A 19,939-nucleotide genomic window follows, 5' to 3' on the forward strand; every position below is an offset into this window, starting at 1 on the left:
GAGTCCCAGGAATTTCATCACTGGGTTTTGTAATGCTGTTAATGATTAATGTGAATATAACTGTGGCTGCTTCAGCATTCCCTCCGTTTTGGGAGGCACAGTTCTCAGCCATTCAAGTGCAAGTGTAGGTAACAAGGTCTTTTTCTTTGCAGAAAGTTCATTGTAGTGATTAAGTACTTCAGAACGACTTGCTGGTGCATTTGTAACTAAAGTATCTCTTATTCAAATGTCATCTTTGTTATCAAGCCACTACAGTGGGAGTGTTTTCAGCAAACAACTCCTCCATAAGGCAGGTAAGATGGATTTCCATACCCTATCTAAAAGTTAGCCAGCAGGCAGGAGTAGTTTGCTCCAAACCCATGGTAAATCCTGGGTAGTAGCAACACTTGGAGCAGCTTCCACAGTTAGTGTTGGAGTAACTCACTGTCAGTATTTTATTAGACAAATGACCTGCCTGTAGGTAAAACAGGGGGATGTTGTCTTGCATAAAAGTAGTTCAGTTGCTCTAGTAGTAACTGCAGAGTGCCATTCCAGGGTTAACCATTCAGAATGGCAACCCCCAGACCGCTTGGGACCAGGCACTGCTGCTCTTGATGCTCTAGTCCCAGAGGCAATTCAGGGTGAGATACAGCAAGAGCCACTAGTGATGTAAAATGTTATGGAATAGTATCTATGGACAAGTTACTTGTAACCCAGAGAGTTTAAGTGAAATGCTACCTTAGTGAATTGGAATTCACAGCAGCTGCTGCGCTTTGGTGACAGCCGGGGCATCAAAAATCACTTGTTTTCAACAGCCCACTACTAGTTCAGTATTACTGAAAGCTTGTGCAGCTCATTGCTAGGAATCAGAACTTACATTGTAAGCTACTTTGCATGTGAACTCCTTTTCCATTTTGCTGTAGTACATATATTTTAAAGGAGGACTGGTTCATTAAACTGTACAAGGGCTTTGGTGTATGATTTGTTGTTTAAGTGTCTTGAGGATTGCCGCATGTGCGTTGGGAATGCTGCTTCTGCCTTCCAAGCACTAACTGAGGAAGTTAGTGGCTCTCTTTGAAGACAAACCCATTCCTCACCTTTCTACCTTCATGTAACTACTGCTTCCAAGGTACCGCCACTATTGCAAATGCTTAGGGATGCTTTTCTTCCAGTGTGTTGAACTGCTGTGGGTTGCAGAGAGGGGACCTTGGCTCTGAATTGCAGCTGCCCTTGCTCTAGTGGTAACAGTGGAGTAAATGGCTACAACTGGGGATGCTGTTGGGCTGGGAATTTCATTGCCTTTCATTGGAGCATGTCACATAGCCACTGTCTCTGCTGCTAGCATTCCACCACCACCACCGTTAACCACGTGCCTCACACCTCCCCTAACAAATTCCATCTGTTTTTTAAGCTAAAACCCCGAAGTTTTGGATAGTTTTTAGTGGAAAGAAGGGGGAATGGAGGGAGGAGGTGACCCTAAGGGATGCAGGAGCAGGTGCTGGGCATCTCGCAGCCCCCAAGCTCCCCTTTCGAGCCTGTCCCCAGCCCTTGGTGATAAGCGGATAGACTCCACAACTCGTTAGAGTTGTAAAGTAGGCATGCTTTTCTTCAGCGCTGAGGCGCACGGGGATTGCTTCTCCAAAAGCATGCGCACCCCTCCTTTGCCACTTAATTCATTTATATTGCATATAATAATATAGTAATAATATTCCCATCTAGTATTATAATTAGTTTTCTGGCATTTGTCCCATTGGTGCGCCCGCACAGTGCCTCCTGGTGGTGGTCGTTAGGGGGTCATGAGGATGAAGGCCTGTAGTTCCTCTTCATCACCGTGAGTACCCTCTTGCTTTCAGGCAGACTCAATAGGGTTTCGGCTCCTCTCCAAACTTCAGGTTCGGTACAAGCCGGTTTTATGTATCTTAAAGCAGAAACTTGTCAAGTTCGTAAGTTTTGTTACTTGGCTATCTTTTGTTCCTTTTCCTTCTATGGATCCTCTTTAAACAAGAACGTCCTAAATGTTAAGCTATGAATCTTATCTCCTACAGTTCTGCTTCACCGTTCTAGCAACTTTGCCTCCTACGGTTGTGCTTCACCAAGCGCAGCGACTGCTTAAGCAAGCAGGCACAGTGTTAACCCTTTATCTCCCGGTATCACTGGTACCCGCTCGGGGCTGTTCCGCGCCCGCCGCCGGCTCCTCCCTCGCAGCAGTTTTGTCCCTTCCGCGCCGCCATCCGCGCGGGGTGAGAGGTGGCGGCCGCGTCCCCGTTACCCCCCCCCCCGCCCCCGGAAGCAGCGGGCGGAGGAGGAGGCGGGTGTCCGGGAGCGGCGGCGGCAGCGGCCTCCCCGCAGCGCCCGGCAGGGCAGGGCGATGGTGCAGAGTCCGCCCGTGCCGCAGCCCCGCTGAGCGCCGCCGGGACCGGAGACCGGACCGCGGCCGCCAACCCCGCTGCGGCTCCGGTAAGGCACGGACCGGGGTGGCTCTGGGGGCTGGCGGGGCCGGGTGGGTCGGGTTCCTCTTCCTCCTCCTCCTCGGCCGTGCTGGCCGGGGTACGGGGCACCGGGTGCGGTGTGGCGGCCGGGCGGGCTCGGCCCATGCGGTTCAGCGTCAGTTTAGCTTCGTTATTTACTTCATATTTCGTTTAAATAAGGCTGTCGGGGTGCGTGCGGCCTCGTACCGGGGGGAGCAGCGCGGAAGAGTGATTCCGGTAGCGCCGAACGTGTTTCCTTTCTGAACAGCGATTCCTTCCTTGGTTCTTTGCTTTTCCCTTCGCATCCGTGTTTTGTGGCTTTTACTCTTTTGGTTTAACTCGTCTGAATGCCTGAAATTGATGTTTCCAATAGTGGAATTTCTGGTGCATCATGCCTAGAACATGGCTGCTGAAGCCGAATGGTACCTGCGAACCGGGTATGGCAAGCGCAGGTAGGGGCACAAGGAAACGCCAGCAGAACCGGGCAGCTCAGAGCTCCAAAGCAGTTTTGGTGCTTCCACTTTCCCTTCGTTTGCTTTTTAAGGGCTTGTCTTCTCCGGGGAAGTTTGTTTGCGTGGTGTAATTACAGGGGTTAATTTGCACTGTTAGACAGGCGTTGAGTCTAGATAGGAGTTCACAGAGGATCCATGGCACATCCTCATCCACCTTCTGGAAAGTTGTGGGGTTAAAAGGATAACACAGGATCCCAGACTGGTTTGGGACCTTAAAGCTCATCCAGTTCCAACCCCTGCCACTGTCAGGGACACCTTCCACTAGAGCAGCTTGCTCCAAGCCCCTGTGTCCAACCTGGCCTTGAGCACTGCCAGGGATGGGCAGCCGCAGCTTCTCTGGGCACCCTGTGCCAGCGCCTCAGCACCCTCACAGGGATGAAGGCCTGTTGTGGTAAATCATTAATGCACTTCTATATATGTTTGAGTTATAGGACATGTGCACTAATCCTTTTGCATCCAAGTTGGACATACAAAATGGCTCCAAGTTCATCTTGTGAGCTGCTGCCACTTCCATCCACCTGCTTTTCCTTTGGTCTCTGGGAATAAGCTGACACCCAGCTTCTGGCCAGCAGGTCTGCAGGAGAGGGGATAACTTAGGCAGAGGGAGCAGAGATAACATTGAATTGTGCCTCCGAGGTTGATCTTCAACCCTAGATTTAATCGAAGGGGGTTAAGACCTTAGTAGCTTTGTTACCTCCTGTGGTCCGAGGAGTGGCTCAGGCCAGTGGAACGTCATTCTTCTGCCCCACTTGAAAGACAAGAGCTTGAAATGCCGCCTGATAACACAAAGTGCTCTTGTCAGGAGAGAGGAACATCTGAGGGCACCAACAAACAGACCTCGGTGTCCTTTGTGTGAGCCGGATGCATCCGGTGAGAGCCAGGAGGCTGGCACGTCCATCACCTCGGGACAGCGTGCTGGGGAGTGCAGCTTCCTCCTTAAACACTCCCTGACAGCTCCTGCAGCTCTGAGCTGTGGTCAGCTTTATTGTCTTTGTTAAATACCATTCCATAGACATGAAGCTGATCTATCAAATGAGCTTTAAACTAAGCATTCACCGAAGTTATTGGTGTCAGAATGTTGCTGCTTTTCCCAAATGTCCCCTTGCCAAAAGCAAGGCAGTGTTGGGAGTTTAGTTTCTTTGAGGAGACCATTCTGACCTGTGACTAAAGCTGATTCCAAACTCGGCACTCCTGGGTTTTACTTTGGAAGAAAGCTTGCGTCTGTCCTGGCACATGAGGTTTTGTTAATTATCCATCTGGGAAATGCAGACTGTACTTACTTAGGTGAGTTTGGGCTAAGGAAATGAAAGTCCTGTTTCTTTTAACAGGGGTTCGAGTGTTCAGACAGGGTAATATTTCATATTTCAGCTATTGCCCAAGTCTCTCATTTCAGTCGGTTTTGCTGCTCTTGGTATTTTCTCCTTCACAGCCTCTGGCTGTTTTCCTGCTTCTCTTACACAGCCAATGTTACCTTCTGTCTGCATCCAGAGCTCTTATTTTGCTGTTCCCACTGAAGCTGCCATTTCCTCCGCTTGTCAGTCATTTTCTGCTTGTGATTCAAGCTGTGTGTCTGTCTGCATCTCTGTCTCCTCACAGTTCTCATTCCAGCAACACTTTCCATTAGTCTGAAGAGCCTTTTCCTGGCATTTTTCTGTACCTTGCTGGATTCGGTACCACATTCCTCAGTGGGTAGTTTAATGAAGTCAACGATTAACCTCCTTCACTTGGCCACTAAACCAGTTTCCGATTATTAAACTGTTCCGGAGGCTTTTAATACTTCTTGAGTCAAGTCTGTGAACTGCGCTGGTTTGGCTGTTGTCAGTATGGTAAATGCAGGATTTAATTTCCTATAGAACCTTCATGGATCTTATAAACACAAATACTCTTGCCTTACTCTCCCAGGCTCTCCTGCTAAGCAGCAGTAATTTTTCTTCTAAGCAGAAGAGCAATTTTTAATGCAACTTTAAAGTCCTGCCATCTAATATTGTATCTTTTGCTGTAATCCACATTAGATGATGATAAGTCATGTTGGAAGTCATTGGTTCAGCTTGCAGAAGATGGAAGGATTTAAAAATGCCCAAGCCAGAGCTCTTGTATACAAAAGTGAATATGAACACTTGAATATAAAAATGCCCTCCTTTGACCTGCTGGTCCTGCTCTGGGGGTGCAGCCCAGGACATGAGTGGTTATTGGGCTCCAAGCACACACTGCTGGGTCATGGGGAGCTTCTCATCACTCCACACCCCCAAGTCCTTCTCATGGCTGCTCCATCCAGTCTCTGCCCAGCCTCTATTTGTGCTTGGGATTGCCCTGACCCAGGCGTAGGACCTTGCACTTGGCCTTGTTGAACATTATAAGGTTTGCATAGTCCCACCTCTCCAGCCTGTCCAGGTCCTTCTGGTTCCCATCCAGCATGTCGACTGCACCGTACAACTCGGTGTCATCAGCAAACTGAGGCTGAGGGTGCACTAATCCCGCTGTCCGTGTCACTGACAAAGATGTTGAAGAGTGCTGGTCCCTGTACCCATCCCAGCTTCACAGTTAGCACAACTGTGTTCAATTTTGCTGTATTATTTTAGTGGTTTAGGTGTTAGACATCAGGTTCATTTGAAGAGAAGAAAACCAAATTGGAGATATTTTTGGTACCTGCTGCTGTTTACTGTTGTTAAATGAGAGGCACTTTAGTCTGAGATCGACACTGTGGCTTTGTTTGCATGTTATTTCTGGATGGCTTGCTAAGAAAATCATCCTTTGGTTCAGTTGTGTTTATGAGTGTTTACCTGGCATGTTATTTTCATACCAAATAGTTAACCCTGATCTGACCCATTTCCTAACCCCTGTTGTGCTGCTGGTAATGGGGTATCTTTGAAGACAGAATTGATTTACAAACCAACTGAGCTGCACAGTTAAGATTAAACATCATTATGGGCAATAGGATGGTCAGGCTTAGAAAACATGTGAGGTCTTAATGGAATGCTGTTGGGATGGGTTAGTGCTGGCCTCCCATCCTTCTCTTCCACCTGCGGTTTCATTCCTTAAGATGTTTCAGTATTTATTGCTATTTAAACCCCTCTAGATCTTGCATCCATGACAAGAAAGGGAAATATTTGTAAGGAAATTACATTGTTCTAAGCTTTCTAGTGGAAAGATGGTAGTTGTCGTTACAGCAAGACACACATAAAGATTGCCAGACGTTTGCTTTGACCTCTTTGAACTCCAGGGTTTGAGGTTCTTTTCCTTTTGGCAACTGCAGTTTTACTTTTAATACCTGCTTTAGGACAGCAGACATCTTTTAAATTGATGTTAGGAATTAGTTCCTGTGCTGTTGAGCCCTGAAATGGGAATTTAATACTTCTGCTATGATTGACTGTGTTGATTTTTCGGTCTTTGCAATAGGCTTCATGATTTTCCTTATTTGTTGGAAACCTCATAGGTCTGTTTCAGAAGTTACCTTTTCTCTGTGCTTTCATATAGAAATGAGCAGGGATTGAAAATGTTACTTCTTTAAGGTTGCTGTGCACAGTCTTGGGCTGTTTTATAGGAAGACTCCCTAAAGTGTAGAGTAAGTGACTTTTTAGGCTCCCCCATTCTGTGTTTGCCTGGAACTCTGACATATGAACTGTTGTGCCTTTCCATCCTTCCCCATTTGTATCTTTTTAACTGTACAACACCATTTCCGTAGCTTGTAGGGCCTGATTTAAGAGCATGATACCTCCCTGGTGCTTGCTGAGTGCTTCCTGGTGAGCTCTTACTCTGCCTGACCGCGGCATTTGGTCTTGATGAACACACCTCAATACCAAGCAATTACTTTGGAGTTGGAAGCCGATGTTCCAGGCTGGCAGTTTTCATTCTTCCTGGTGTGCTTGAGCTCCTTGTTAGGCTGACTGTGAAGATTTTTATTGCACCAGTATGAAAAGGCTGAGCCGGAGTGCAGAGAGGCCGCAGCGGTTATTAGAGCTGCTTCCTACATTATTTATCTAGCTAAAAAAGTGAAACCTGATCTCGCTTTCTGACCTGCCGATAGAGTCAGGTCCTTTTGTTGTTTTTTAACAGGGTGAAAAAGAAATGAAAATTTAGATGATATTCATTAGGTATTCATTTATCCAGGGGAAGTTGTTAGTTACAACTAGAGCTGGGAGAAGAACAGCATTTCTTAGAATCCCAGACTGGTTTGGGTTGAAGGGACCTTAAAGCTCATCCAGCTCCAACCCCTGCCACAGGCAGGGACCCCTCCCACTAGAGCAGCTTGCTCTAAGCCCCTGTGTCCAACCTGGCCTTGAACACTGCCAGGGATGGGGCAGCCACAGCTTCTCTGGGTACCCTGTGCCAGCGCCTCAGCACCCTCACAGGGAAGAGCTTCTGCCTAAGAGCTCATCTCAGTCTCCCCTCTGGCAGGTTAAAGCCATTCCCCTTGGCCTGTCCCTACATCCCTTGTCCAAAGCCCCTCTCCAGGTTTCCTGTAGCCCCTTTAGGCACTGGAGCTGCTCTAAGGTCTCCCCTTCAGGAGCCTTCTCTTCTCCAGGCTGACCCAGCCCAGCTCTCTCAGCCTGGCTCCAGAGCAGAGCTGCTCCAGCCCTCGCAGCAGCTCTGTGGCCTCCTCTGGACTCACTCCAACAGCTCCACATCCTTCTTGTGCTGTTGCCCCAGACCTAGATGCAGGCCAGCAGAGGGGATGTCACCAGAGTGCAGTAGAGGGGGTTGCTAACAGCTCCTAATAGAAAGGAGGAGTTGAAGTGAGAGGAGCATTAACCAAACCCTTAAATCTAGTGGGAATGCATGTTTTCATTTCCATGCACTGATCTGATTCACATGTTCTTTGATAATTAGTGTTATTTAAGCACGTTATTCCATGAAAAAAAAACCAGGAGTTCAGCAAGCAGCAGGGTGGAAACGTTCCTCTTGGTCCTGCTTTGCACCAGCCATGTCTTACTGCTATTTTCACATCAGCTCTAGCACTGAAATCCACAGTTGTTCCCTTTTCTCTCACAAATGCTCAAAAGGCACATTACACTTCGGAAATTGCAGCTTATAGCATTTCCTAATTGCTTTCAAAGCCTGTGAGTTATGGGAGCCTATTAAGCAAGCAGCACTTAAAAGCTGGTGATCTCTTACATAAAGATATTAACCCAAATATTTTTATAGGTACGCTTTTCAGCACATCCAGTTTTACAGCTGATTTTAGCCCCTGTGGTAAACAAGCATGCTAATGGAGCTGTTGGAAGCCCCTTTAAAAAGGAATCACAGTGCTGTATATGCTGCGGGTGACATTCAGCTTTGATTAAATGCTGTAATAAAGCCTGCATCTGTGTTGTTATTTTCCAAAGGGAATCCAGAAGGGAGCACTGAACACAACTCCGCTTTTGGTTTATCTTTTGATCTTTTTCCATCTCAACATGTGTCTCCAATGCTTCTAGATGGAGTGTTTGGCGTTTTTAACTAGGGCTCATTTAAGGAATTAGCTGCCAGTGACAAGATAGGAAGCAGAAGCACGGGTTGTACTCGGCATGATGCTAACCAGCACCAATGCTCCCTTTCCCTCTCCTGCCGCCTTTTACCTTTCCCTGGCCTGTTTGGCCGTAGCGCAGCTGGTCTTGGACAGAGACAGAAGTTAAGGTAAGGCATGTATTTATATCACCTTTGCTTCCCTCCTTCTCCATCCTTCCTCTGCACTGTGCGTTTCGCTCTCAGACTGTCCTGGGTTCAGCAGTAGCAGTCATTTTTCTCCTCCTTAGTAGCTGGTGCAGTGCTCTGCTTTTGACTTTCAGCCTGGGAACAGCGCTGATAACACCGATGGTTTTAGTTGCTGCTCAGTAATGTTTACTCTGATCAAGGACTTTTCAGTCTCATGCTCTGCCAGGGAGGAGGGGAAGCCAGGAGGAAGCAGAGACAGGACACATGACCCAAACTAACCCAAGGGGTATTCCACACCACAGCACGTCATGCCCAGTATAGAAACTGGGGGGAGTTACCTGGGAGGCCAAGATCGCTGCTCAGGTTGGGCTGGGTATTGGTCGGCGGGTGGTGAGCAATTGTATTATTTTCCCTTGTTATTTCCTTTATCATTATTACTATTGATGGTAGCAGTAATGGTTTTGTATTGTACCTTAATTGCTGGACTGTTCTTATCTCAATCTATGGGAGTTATATTCGATTCTCCTCCCCATCCCTCTGGGAGCAGGTGGGGAAGAAAGGAGGGGAGCGAGTGGCTGCATGGTTCTGAGTTACCAGCTGGTCTTAAACCATGACACAGACGCAGTGTGTTTGTGTAAAGAGATGGTTAGCACCCATTCTTGCTGAGGAAAAGTTGCTGGCTTCCCTGGTCTTTGCAGAGCGGATGAAAGACAGTTGATGGTGCAACACAGTACACCCAGGAGGTGATCTTGTGCTCTGGAGAGAGCACTGGTTCAGCACATTTCACCAAGGAGAGCAAGTAGGTGTGTGGGGACAAGAGGGGGAGAGTCAGCAAGCACAGCTCAGTGCTGGGTTATTGCCACAGGACCTTGGCTCCCTTCTCAGGGAGTTGAATTTTCTCCTCTTTGGGCAGTTTTGCAGGTTTTGACAATATTCCTTCTGTTAGGAACAATGGAAGCATTTCTGCCAGTAAAATCTTGGATAGACACAAAGTTGTGATCATTGTAGGATCTGAAAAAGGCTTTGTCTGAAAGCTTGGCCTTTTCCCTTCCCTTGCTTTCTTTTAAATCAATAGATCAAAGATCACTCTCTCCCTTGCCCTCTTTCCCAAACCTGCCCCTCTCATCCTCTTACCCCTCCTCAGCCAGGCTACATCTGGGCTGTAAGTGACGTGTGCTTCTAGTAAATGAGAATCACCCAGACCTGCAGGGAGCAGTGTCCTTGACTTAATTAAATGTTATCAGATCTGTGTGAGTGCTCAAACATTAACCGTTGAAGTGCTGAACTCTTTAGATGCTAGTCCTGAAGTCTGCCTTTTCCTATGGATTTGGGTTTAAGCAGCACTGCTCTAAGGTCTCCCTTTTCTAGTTTAATTGGGGTTTAAAAGCCTTTTCAACCAGGATTTTTAGGTAAGACAAAGAGAAGAGCTTTGCTTGAGGTTCCTTCCATGTGAAGCTCCTGAAGTAGATGCCTCAAGGCTGCCCTTTAACACTGGACTTGTGAGTGAGTGGCGGTGGGGAAGCTGATGAAGCAAACTGAGGTTGAGTGTTTCTGCTCTGCAAGTGAGCATTCCGAAGGGGAATCAGGCAAAGTACAACATTTAATGTTCTATATCCTGCAGGAATCTCATAAAGAAGGTTTCCAGCCTGCATTCCAATGCAGTTTTTAGCTGATTCTGACCACAGGGTTCTGGTGCAGAAGCCTAAAATGTTGAGCTGCTTCTCTGCTCCCAGTTTGAAGGTAGACACATCTGGGACTAGGGACAGGGTTAAGAAGGAGCTCTAAGGCTTCAACCTCAGTTTTGAAAGTGTATGCAAGGACACAGTTTGATTTCTGGGTTGCATTGCAACTCCATCCACGCTGTAACTTGATAAATTCAAATATTACTGGAATTAAGGTGTAGCAGTGCATATCCTGCTTTTGTGTGGGGGGAAAGGAAAGAGCTGGGTTTATTGCTTAATATTTGGCTGTGCTAGAAGTTGTCCTCTTCAAGTCTGTTCTGAGTTGGCAGTTTCAGGTGCTGAGGAGGTGATGTGGAGCATGTTTTGATTTGGGCTTTCTTTAAGGCTCACTGTGTTCAGTGAACAATACAGAGTCATGAAATTGAATCTCATTTTAGTATATGAGCCCATGGTTCAGTGCCAGACTTCCCTCTTACATGTACCAACCCCTACCCCGTCCCACACACAGCCCAGTCACTCTGCTGTAATGTTCTTTGCTTTCAGGTGAACAATCAGAATAATGTTCTACATAAACTTGTTGGAGAACCTGAAGGTTTACATCAGCAGTCGACCTCCGCTTGTGGTCTTTATGATCAGTGTAAGTGCTATGGCAATAGCTTTTCTGACACTGGGCTACTTCTTCAAGATCAAGGAGATCAAGTCACCAGAAATGACTGAGGTAGGTACAGCAAGTTTTCCTGAGCTAAACAGTGGGAATACTGAGTTGAACAACATGCCCAAAGCGAATGAGGTGGGATTTTCACCCCACAATAACGTGGGAGCGTGCAGAGTGTAATGGGAGATTGCCTTCATTTATACTTGCCTCTAATTCCTTAAGGAAAGAGGTTATTGATATGAATATTTGAATAGTCTTTTATTTCAAGGACAAAGCAGAACCATCTGACATGGATCTTTACTACAGCTAGAAGCATTTCTTACTCTGTCATGTCAGCTAGTTTGTTTGTGAAACTTCCTTATCATGGAATGGTTTAGGTTGGGAAGGGACCTTAAAGCTCATCCAGTTCCAACCCCTGCCATGAGCAGGGACACCTTCCACTAGAGCAGGTTGCTTAAACCCTGTCCAACCTGGCCTTGAACACTCCCAGGGATGGGGCATCAAGTATTATCTAATAGTACTGTTCCCTAATGAGGGAAACCTTGCTAGAAACTGCTCATAGCCTGAGTGTGGAGAGAACAGACCGAGTCAGCACCTTCCTGTTGTAGTTTAAAGGACGTTCTGCTGCTGCACTGAGCAGCAGTCAGGCAGTGGCTGGGATTGAATGCCTCTGACTCCTGTAAACAGCTTGTTGAGATTGCGATGGTGGTGTTTGTGCTGCTTTGTGAGCCGTGTAATTCTGTTCAATGGCTTGGAAGTGCAGATGGGATGGTAGCAGCAAGATCTGCACTGCTCTAGAGAAGGGTGAGCCAACAGTTAACCTGCTGATCTGGTTGAAATCTTCATGTTTGTCTTAAGGACTGGAATACCTTCCTCCTGAGATTTAATGATTTGGACTTCTGTATATCTGAGAATGAAACCTTAAAGCATCTCATCAATGATACCACAACTCCAGAGAGTACTGTGACTAGTGGCCAGGCAAGATCTTCCACACAGTCTCCACAGACTCTTGAGGACTCTGGTCCAATAAACATCTCTGTTACCATCACGTTGACACTGGACCCACTCAGGCCGTTCGGCGGGTATTCTCGCAATGTCACGCATCTAAGTTCCACCATTTTTGGACACCAAATTGGACTCTCAGGTATGTGAGACTTGACCTTTATGCATTGGCATGCTAACTATATAATCCTGTAAAAATTCACCAGCTTGGTATTGTGAGATCAATATTTGCTTAGAACGTATATGTGTTTCCAGATTCATTGTGAGTATATTCCTCTATAGAGCCCTTCACTTGTTTGCTAGAAACACTTTTCCCTGCATTCAGAATGGAAAAGAACCTGCAGGTATGCTGAGATTAGCCTTTGCAGCTTTAAATGATTAACTTATTGACAATGGAAGGTAATTTTTAAGCCAACAAAAATCCAAGCAGCAAAAGCTTCTGCAGTGACTATCTTCAGTTGTATCGTGATACATCTGCAAGTCCTTAACTCACATTTTAAAGGTATTAATGTGCATACATTCGAGATCAAGTACTATGTTGTCTAACAAAATAGAGTTTAAAATGCATACATGAATAAGCTTTCATATTACAAACAGCAACAAATAAGATGGTTACTATTTCTTTGATGTGAAGAGATCAATCTGCTGTGTGGCTGCCCACAAGCAAGTTTTGACAGGAGACTGTAGGAAATCAGTAGAAATCAGTAATAGAACCTCATTGAGTTTTAGCTTTTACCAGGGTTGCATTTTATATTCATGCCTGAAGGTGTGTTGAGCCTCAGAGACCTGTGAAGAGACATTTGCCATAGCTGTAAATCTGTGTTACTCTATTTTGTTGCTGATATTTTGCTACTGCTTTAAGAGCTATCAAATGCAAGTTCCATTTCTGGTAGCCTGGATTTATTTTCAGTGTGGATATATCCACAAGGAGTTCATGTACATTGTTTAATCTGCACCTTTCTGTCTACAGGAATATCTCCAATTTGAAAAGTAAGCATCAGCAAAAGCAAGTGTGGAACAAAGTCTTTGGGAGGAGGAAGGCTGCAGATCTGTGATTTACTTTCTAATACAGTTCTCCAACCATGCATGAATTCACTTAGAAACAGTGAGGTTTTCATTGCTGCGAGGAGCTCAATGACCCCATTTCTTCTGGGGCAGGAGAGGTTACAAAGACCAACAGCGGGGAGTTTTGTAGCTTGGTGCGGTTTTTAACTTCCTTTTTGCTCTCTTTGTTGATAGCAAAGATCCTGGATGACTTCAGAGGCACAGATTCAGGGTGATGGTTGCTGCCTTAGTCATTTGCGTGTTGTCCTTATCCTAGTGATCGTTGCTCAGATACTTTTGTGAATGAAACCCAGCTTTCCTTCTCTCTTTCTCAAAGGCAGAGAATCCCATGAGGAGATAAATATTACGTTCACCCTGCCGGCTGCCTGGAATTCCGATGACTGCGTTCTTCACGGCCACTGCGAGCAGGTTGTGTTCACCACCTGCATGACTGTGACAGCAGCCAGCAATGTGTTTCCTGTCACAGTGTAAGTGCATTTTAAACGCTCTTTCATAGGCTCATTACTGGGTGATTAATTCCTGAGCTGTTTCTCTGAGGTTGTGACTTCCTCATGAGCTTTAGCATTGACTGGAAATGATGTACGTGCCCTCCTCCCCGCAGTAGAAACCTTGAGACTCTTGCTCTCTTTTGGCAACACTGGATTTCTCTGTGGATGTTTTGAGCTGTAGTCCCTGCCTTTCAAACGGTGATTTAAATGTCACTGGGAACAAAAGAATCTGTGACTATTTGAGGAAGATGCCCTATAGTTTAGTTTCACCAACTTGTGTGAGAGCTAAGGCTGGACACTAAGGGTTTTTAACTGTTCCCTGCTGAGAGATCAGCGTAAGCTAAATGGTAGCAAAGCCACATACCCCAGCAGGTACAGACCTTTCATCAGAATAGTTTCCCTTTGTCTTCTCTAGACTCACTGCCACTATTCAATACAACCTGGAAAGCCACCAGATGAGTTCGGGAAGCCTTATGAAACCCAGTGTTGTTCCACTTCAGCTGTGGGAGGTTGACTTACTGAAACAACATGCAGTTAAATTCTGATGTTAGTACAGGAACCATATGGTTTTAGACACTTTTTTGGTTAAGCTTTGGGGTTTGTTCTTGTTTTGAGAAGTCCAAACTAAACCCATGTTTTGTGCTGCTTGACTGAGTTCTAAACGTTATTCTTGCTGAACATGGAGAATGGCAATTAGAGTACTAACTCTTTCTGGTTTTAATGCAGTCAGCCACCACATTGTGTTCCTGAGACATACAGCAATGCCACGCTCTGGTACAAGATCTTCACCACAGCAAGAGACTCTAATACAAAATATGCACAAGATTATAACCCATTCTGGTGTTACAAAGGAGCAATCGGGAAAGTGTATCACGCTTTAAACCCCAAACTGACGGTTATAGTTCCAGATGTAAGTGCTGGGGTGGTTTTCTATGTCATGTTGTATAAATGCTTAGCTCTGGTTTAGCTGCATATGGTTTTGTTCATGTCCTAAACCAGTCACACTCGAGGCTGGTTTATCCTGTAGTGTGAGGGCTGGGACAGAGTTAGATGTGCTTTACACCTGGAGGGTGTGATGGTCTTCTCGTAACCTCCATGTGCCTCAGCTTTTATCAGCTAACATCTATGTTTTGAAGTCATTTGGCAAAAGACACTTCCAGTATATGGGAAGAGGTCTCTACTATGAATGTTGAGCATAAGGAACGTTTTGGCTCTTTGTGCCGCGATTAGGAATCGCTTCCATTACTCTGCCAACTGCATCAAGGGGAGAAAGTTGATTCATGAAGTAATTTCTGTGTTGCTCTGATAATTACTGCTTTAATATAAAATGCCAGCTGTTGATGCATTGTCAGTAAATGGTTTTACTTCTCTGTGCAGGACGATCGCTCTCTAATAAACCTGCATCTCATGCATACCAGTTACTTTCTTTTTGTGATGGTGATTACCATGTTCTGCTATGCAGTTATTAAAGGCAGACCAAGCAAACTGAGGCAAAGCAATACAGAATTCTGCTCTGAGAAGGTGAGTCTGTGTAATGACAAAATATTGACTCAGATAAGGAAACATGGGAAACCTCCTTTTTTACATAGTACAGCCTGGTTTCTCTTATCTCTGGAGACGTAGATTCAATTCCCTTTCAAAGAGACATGGGCGTTTCATTGTGGACACTACAGATGGGTGCCACAAAATACGTATGTGTGCTGTGTAGATCCTCTGAGTTCAATTTCTCTCCTACAAAAGTGGATTATTGCAGTTCAGTAAGTGCTGTAATGCAACTCCTCTGTGTTACTTGCACTGTTTTAAATGAAGTATTGACTAGGTGGTATGGAGTAGTTTCATTTCTTATCACAGCAGATTGAAAACTGAATAAAACATGATACCTGATTCTAACAGTTGTTAATCAGAATTCAGTTAAAACAATGGCAAAGCTGTTGGAACAGCCCTTATTCAGTACTGTGCTGGAGACCTGCACTTTGTTTGATGGATTAAATATGAATATATTAAATCGTGAATGTGTTGGCACCTTTTGATCATAATGATATTTTGTAGTATAAGCCGGGGGGTTTGGTTTTGTTTTTAGTTTCTTTCTTAGGTTTTAGGGCTTTGTTTAATTGATCATGCAAAGTACAAAACACCTTCAGACTCGCTTTGATCTCCTTTCCAAGTGCGACTTTTCAAGGTTCTTTGGAAAGGCAAGGACAGATATGCCAGCTGCACAGAGATAAGTACTATCACTGTCACAGGATTAAGAATCTGAGTTTAATGAGATGTTTTCTTTCCCTTTTGTTTAGGTTGCTTTGTCAGAAGCATAATCCATCCTCTCCTTTGACTGAGAATGACTGAGAACCGAAATCATTGCCTGCTGAACCCGGACTGGGTCTTAACACTCTGTGAATACATTATCTTGCAATGTTGGTTTATTCCAACCAAAGACATTTCAAGTGCCTGTAATTGATTTGTACATATTTATAAAGGTATATTCAGAATAGGTGGGATGATGCACTTGTTCCGCATTGCAGTGCGGCCGGAACCGTTCAGTCTTTACCTGTGGACATAGCCGAATGTTTGTGTAGATATCTTTAGTGATATGGCTACATATAGTCAGAGCAAGATATTTTTGTCTAGCTGCATCTGGGCAGGTTAAGATGCCTTTGCAAGTGTCTCAAACAGACCAACAGATGTTTGTTGGTTTTTTTTTGCCCAATGATATGTACAGTGTGTTCGAAACAAGTATGCACCTTTGATAGAATACTGCATTTCCAGTGCCACCAATCTACTACATGAATTAAATGTGTGTTTGTGTGGCCTAATACTTTCTTCCGTTTGCTCCTTGCTTGCAAGAAACGATATCAAGGTTTTAGATACTTTTTTTCTTTTGGAAACAAAGAAGTACATATTCACATTTTAATAGTGCTGTATTTAGGACAAACTTGTGCTTTTATTCATAGTAAAAAGGAAGTGAAGTCCCATTTTAAAATGTTTCTTACTGGCAAGTATGAAGTCTGATTAGTTTGTTCTTGGTCTTTGTCATTCTTTTTGTTTCCTTTGGCTTGCTGAATGCCAGAGAACCGGTCAGCATCGAGACTACCTGGAAAGCTTTCCACTTGAGCTCCCATCCGCAGCCCTCACCACCAGGATTGGGTGTCTCTGCTGCAGAGCAGCTTTCTGTAACCTCTTGGTTTTCTTCCTAGAAAAGGGAAAGCTAATAAAAAGGTGCATTGTTTGAACAGGCTGATGGGGCTCTGCACAGCCTTGGGCAAGTGCAAATAATGGAAGACTAAGAAATCCCATAGTCTGTTACAAGGCTTCACTTCAGGACTCTCCAGCCATCTCTGGAGGAGAGCTGAAAATGACACTTTTATTAGCTTTGTCCCATTTCCATGTATTGCTGTCCACTCAGGGGAGAAGGACAAGGAGAAGACCAGGGCTGTTGTGATTAAGGTCACAGAAACCACACGGTAAAACACATACTGTTCTCTGTGTCCATTCTTGAGTTAGCTCTTTTATTCCATGCATTTCTCCTCTTCCTGTTCTGGCTTTTGCTGTTTCATTATGGCTTCTTATTGAGCAACTTCCTTAAGCTTTTCCTGCAGACTTTTCCACCACTGCTTTTACAATCCCACTGGTTGCCTTAACTGACCTTTCATCTTGTCTTTCAGCTTTCTTGTCAGGTGGTATAACTGCAGGTCTGCATACATACACAGGGCCTTTTTTTCCCCTCTTCCTATTGCTTTAAACTACACAAAAGAAGAAACCTAAGTCAAATATCTCACAGTCTCAGTTATGCTGGCATAAGATTCTTGGTTTACACCCTGTAGTCACTATTTAATGGTATCCTGCTGGTCTGTGTGTGTGGGACTTCAGTCACTTCACCAGTTTTCAGAGCATTTGAAGCAAAATAGTCACACCTTCTTCAGAACACATTTCCTTTACAGAATTCCAGTTACTTCAGTGGTATTAACTAATGTGTGTTTTCCTCCAGGGACGTTAAGGCAAAGCTTTAGAGATGGCCTAGTTTGAAGTCTAGGGATAAAAGGAAGCTTCCAGTTTTCTCCTGATGCTGCTGTGGGCTCACACTGCTTCACTGAAATGAGCCCATGAAGTCAAACCAGGTAGATGGCTTCTCATGGAAACTGTCTGAGCTGTTCCTTAGCACACACCCCCAGCCTTCTGCATCAGTACTGACTTGGAGAGTTGCTTATGAGGGTGGCTTGATCTGGGGACCAAAGGCAGGAATAGGAAACGGATTGGGGTGGTGGTGCAAGTAGAAAACACCCAACACAACTCCTTTAAAACAGCAGAGCCAAGTCCTTTCTGTTTCAGCCAGTTTAAAACCAAACTCCAACTGTCCAAACTGGAATTTGGTCTGTTGGGCAAAGCAGATGTATTGGGCTTTTTAAATCTGGTTTTTGCTGTTGGGTAACTGAAGGAACCTGCTTTGTAACTTATCACCCACTACACTGAAATACCCAGAAATAACTCACAAATACAGAAGGGAAGACATTAGAGTTGTGTTTTTTGCACTTAGTTTACACCTTTGCATCCCTGTGTTGCAGCAGAGAGGGTGTCCATCAGGCTGAAATGCTGCAATACTCAGGGATACTGGGTTGTTCCTAGGTGCAACGTACAAAAGTTGAATGCAGCCAAACAGAAGAGTAAAAACTTAAAGTTCAGATCATATTGATCTTTCCTTTTTTTGTTTTGTTTTCTTTTTCTTTTGAACTATGACTTGAATCAGTTTTGATTCTATTTGTACGTGTTTTCTTGTTCTTAGAAAGCTGCCATTTCCTTTTGCATTTTCCTTTGGCATTACATAGAAAATCTGAGCCTTGGTTTTCAACCCTCTGCAGGTGACCGTAGGGTTAAGATGGCTGTTTTGGTTTTGTTCTTACATTTCACTTGTCTTGTTGCATGATGGTTAATCGCTGATTTGGAAATGCCATTTCTCGCCTAGATTAATTTTGTGTTTGTAAGATGTGCATATTGCTTTGCAGAATAAAAACAACCGAGTTTATCCTCTCGTCTTTTGTTTCTACTGACCAGTTGCTGTGGAGGGGGTGTTAGGTGGACCATTGGAGGAAATTAGTTGTGGAAGTCAGCAACAGATGGGAATGTCAAGCCCTTTGTTTGCTAAAATGAGCACCTTGTGTACACTTGGTTTTTCTTCTATATATTATGATGTAGGTGCCCATCCACAAAGCAGGCTTTGTGACCTAGACCCATCTCTCCTGTGGCTGCTCCTTCATGATGACTCACTACAAGCACTGTGTAACTTACTCAGCTGAGCCAAGACCAGATGTTGGGTGCTTCAGAGTGCCTGGAGGTGACTGGAGGTGGTTGGAGGAGTTCTCTGGGTGGCTGTTGAAGATAAAGGGTGGTGAGGCACTGGCATAGGTTGCCCAGGGAGGTTGTGAATGCTCCATCCCTGGCAGTGTTCAAGACCAGGTTGGACGAGGCCTTGGGTGATATGGTTTAGTGTGAGGAGTCCCTGCCCATGGCAGGGGGGTTGGAACTGGATGATCTTAAGGTCCTTTCCAACCCTAACTATTCTGTGATTAAGTCCTAGCTCCAGTCACTGTGCAGCTGGAGTAAGCTGCACCTGCGTGTTTTCAGTGCTGGAGAGGGTAGGAACATACCTTGCTTTGCTCTTGGAAGCTGGTTAAAAGCTGGGTTTTGTGTATGTGACTAATGTTAAGGCAGCCAGATTATCTTCCTTCTGCAAAACAAAGAGTTCAGAGCATCCAAATGATGCCTACTCCCGTGTGGTGGCAAACGAGAGCTTTGTTTAAAAGCAGATGTGGTTTGTAAGTTTTACTGGGGAGAGGGACTCTGAGAATGAGTAGAAGAAAGTGATTTTAATTGACCATTTCTTATGCATCCCCTTGGTTTGGCTGTAGGAAACCTGGTTGGGAAGTGTCTGCCCTGAACCAGCATTGATGTCCTGTGTTAGCATGGTCTGAGCTTGGAGTGAGGCTGTCCCTACTCCGCTTAACACAGCAGTCATCGGCCCCCACTGAATCCTGTCCTTCAGCCAGCAAAGAGGAAGAGAAACGCAGTGGGACACGTACCCACTTGTTTGTTAAAGAACCTCTTTCGTAACTCGAGCAGCCGCTATTTGGCGAGTGCACAGCTTTGTTCAGTGACTTATAGAACTTCCTTGAAGCAAATCCTGTTTTCAGAGCTCTTGCTGCGTAGTTACACTTGAGTAAACTTCGAGGAGTGAGTTCCCACTGGGAAAGAAGTCCTTGGCAAATCAGCATGTGGTTGAATTCACTTCGGTGTTTCCCAACCCTTTTACGTAGGGGAAAGTCTTGCTGGAATTTAATGCTTTTAAATCAGGTCCTTCCAAGGCTCAGGATAGTATGAGCAGCACAGCTGGTACAATGAAGGGGGAGAAAAGGCTGTTTTGCTGCTAATTCCAGGTGCTGGCAGGTTGGATGGGTGGGGAATTCCTTTG

The 19,939-nt window shown here is 45.1% G+C and overlaps 1 protein-coding gene across 2 annotated transcripts; it reads left to right on the forward strand.

The window, feature by feature from the left end:
* Positions 1-126: 126 nt before the first annotated feature.
* On the forward strand, positions 127-18,496 carry TMEM248 (transmembrane protein 248). Of its 2 annotated transcripts, none has more exons than XM_062615751.1 (7): positions 127-293; positions 10,816-10,990; positions 11,786-12,071; positions 13,311-13,461; positions 14,209-14,392; positions 14,860-15,003; positions 15,774-18,496. In XM_062615751.1, exons 2-7 carry the CDS (start codon positions 10,832-10,834, stop codon positions 15,792-15,794), a joined length of 945 nt encoding a protein of 314 aa, XP_062471735.1. In that variant the 5' UTR covers positions 127-293; positions 10,816-10,831; the 3' UTR covers positions 15,795-18,496. The 2 variants fall into 2 exon arrangements, with proteins under 2 accessions (XP_062471735.1, XP_062471734.1); XM_062615750.1 differs by lacking the exon at positions 127-293 and adding an exon at positions 2,266-2,436.
* Positions 18,497-19,939: the final 1,443 nt, after the last annotated feature.

The sequence above is a fragment of the Pezoporus occidentalis genome, unplaced genomic scaffold (assembly GCF_034315485.1).
Source record: "Pezoporus occidentalis ecotype Australia unplaced genomic scaffold, CSIRO_AGI_Poc_V1 ctg183, whole genome shotgun sequence".
In the NCBI taxonomy this organism is placed as follows: domain Eukaryota; kingdom Metazoa; phylum Chordata; class Aves; order Psittaciformes; family Psittacidae; genus Pezoporus; species Pezoporus occidentalis.

Coding starts and splice junctions, on each gene's coding strand:
- TMEM248 (XM_062615751.1), top strand. CDS start 10,832: ATGTTCTACATAAACTTGTTGGAGAACCTGAAGGTTTACATCAGCAGT. Junction 14,393..14,859: donor TGACGGTTATAGTTCCAGAT/GTAAGTGCTGGG, acceptor TTCTCTGTGCAG/GACGATCGCTCTCTAATAAA. Junction 15,004..15,773: donor CAGAATTCTGCTCTGAGAAG/GTGAGTCTGTGT, acceptor CCTTTTGTTTAG/GTTGCTTTGTCAGAAGCATA.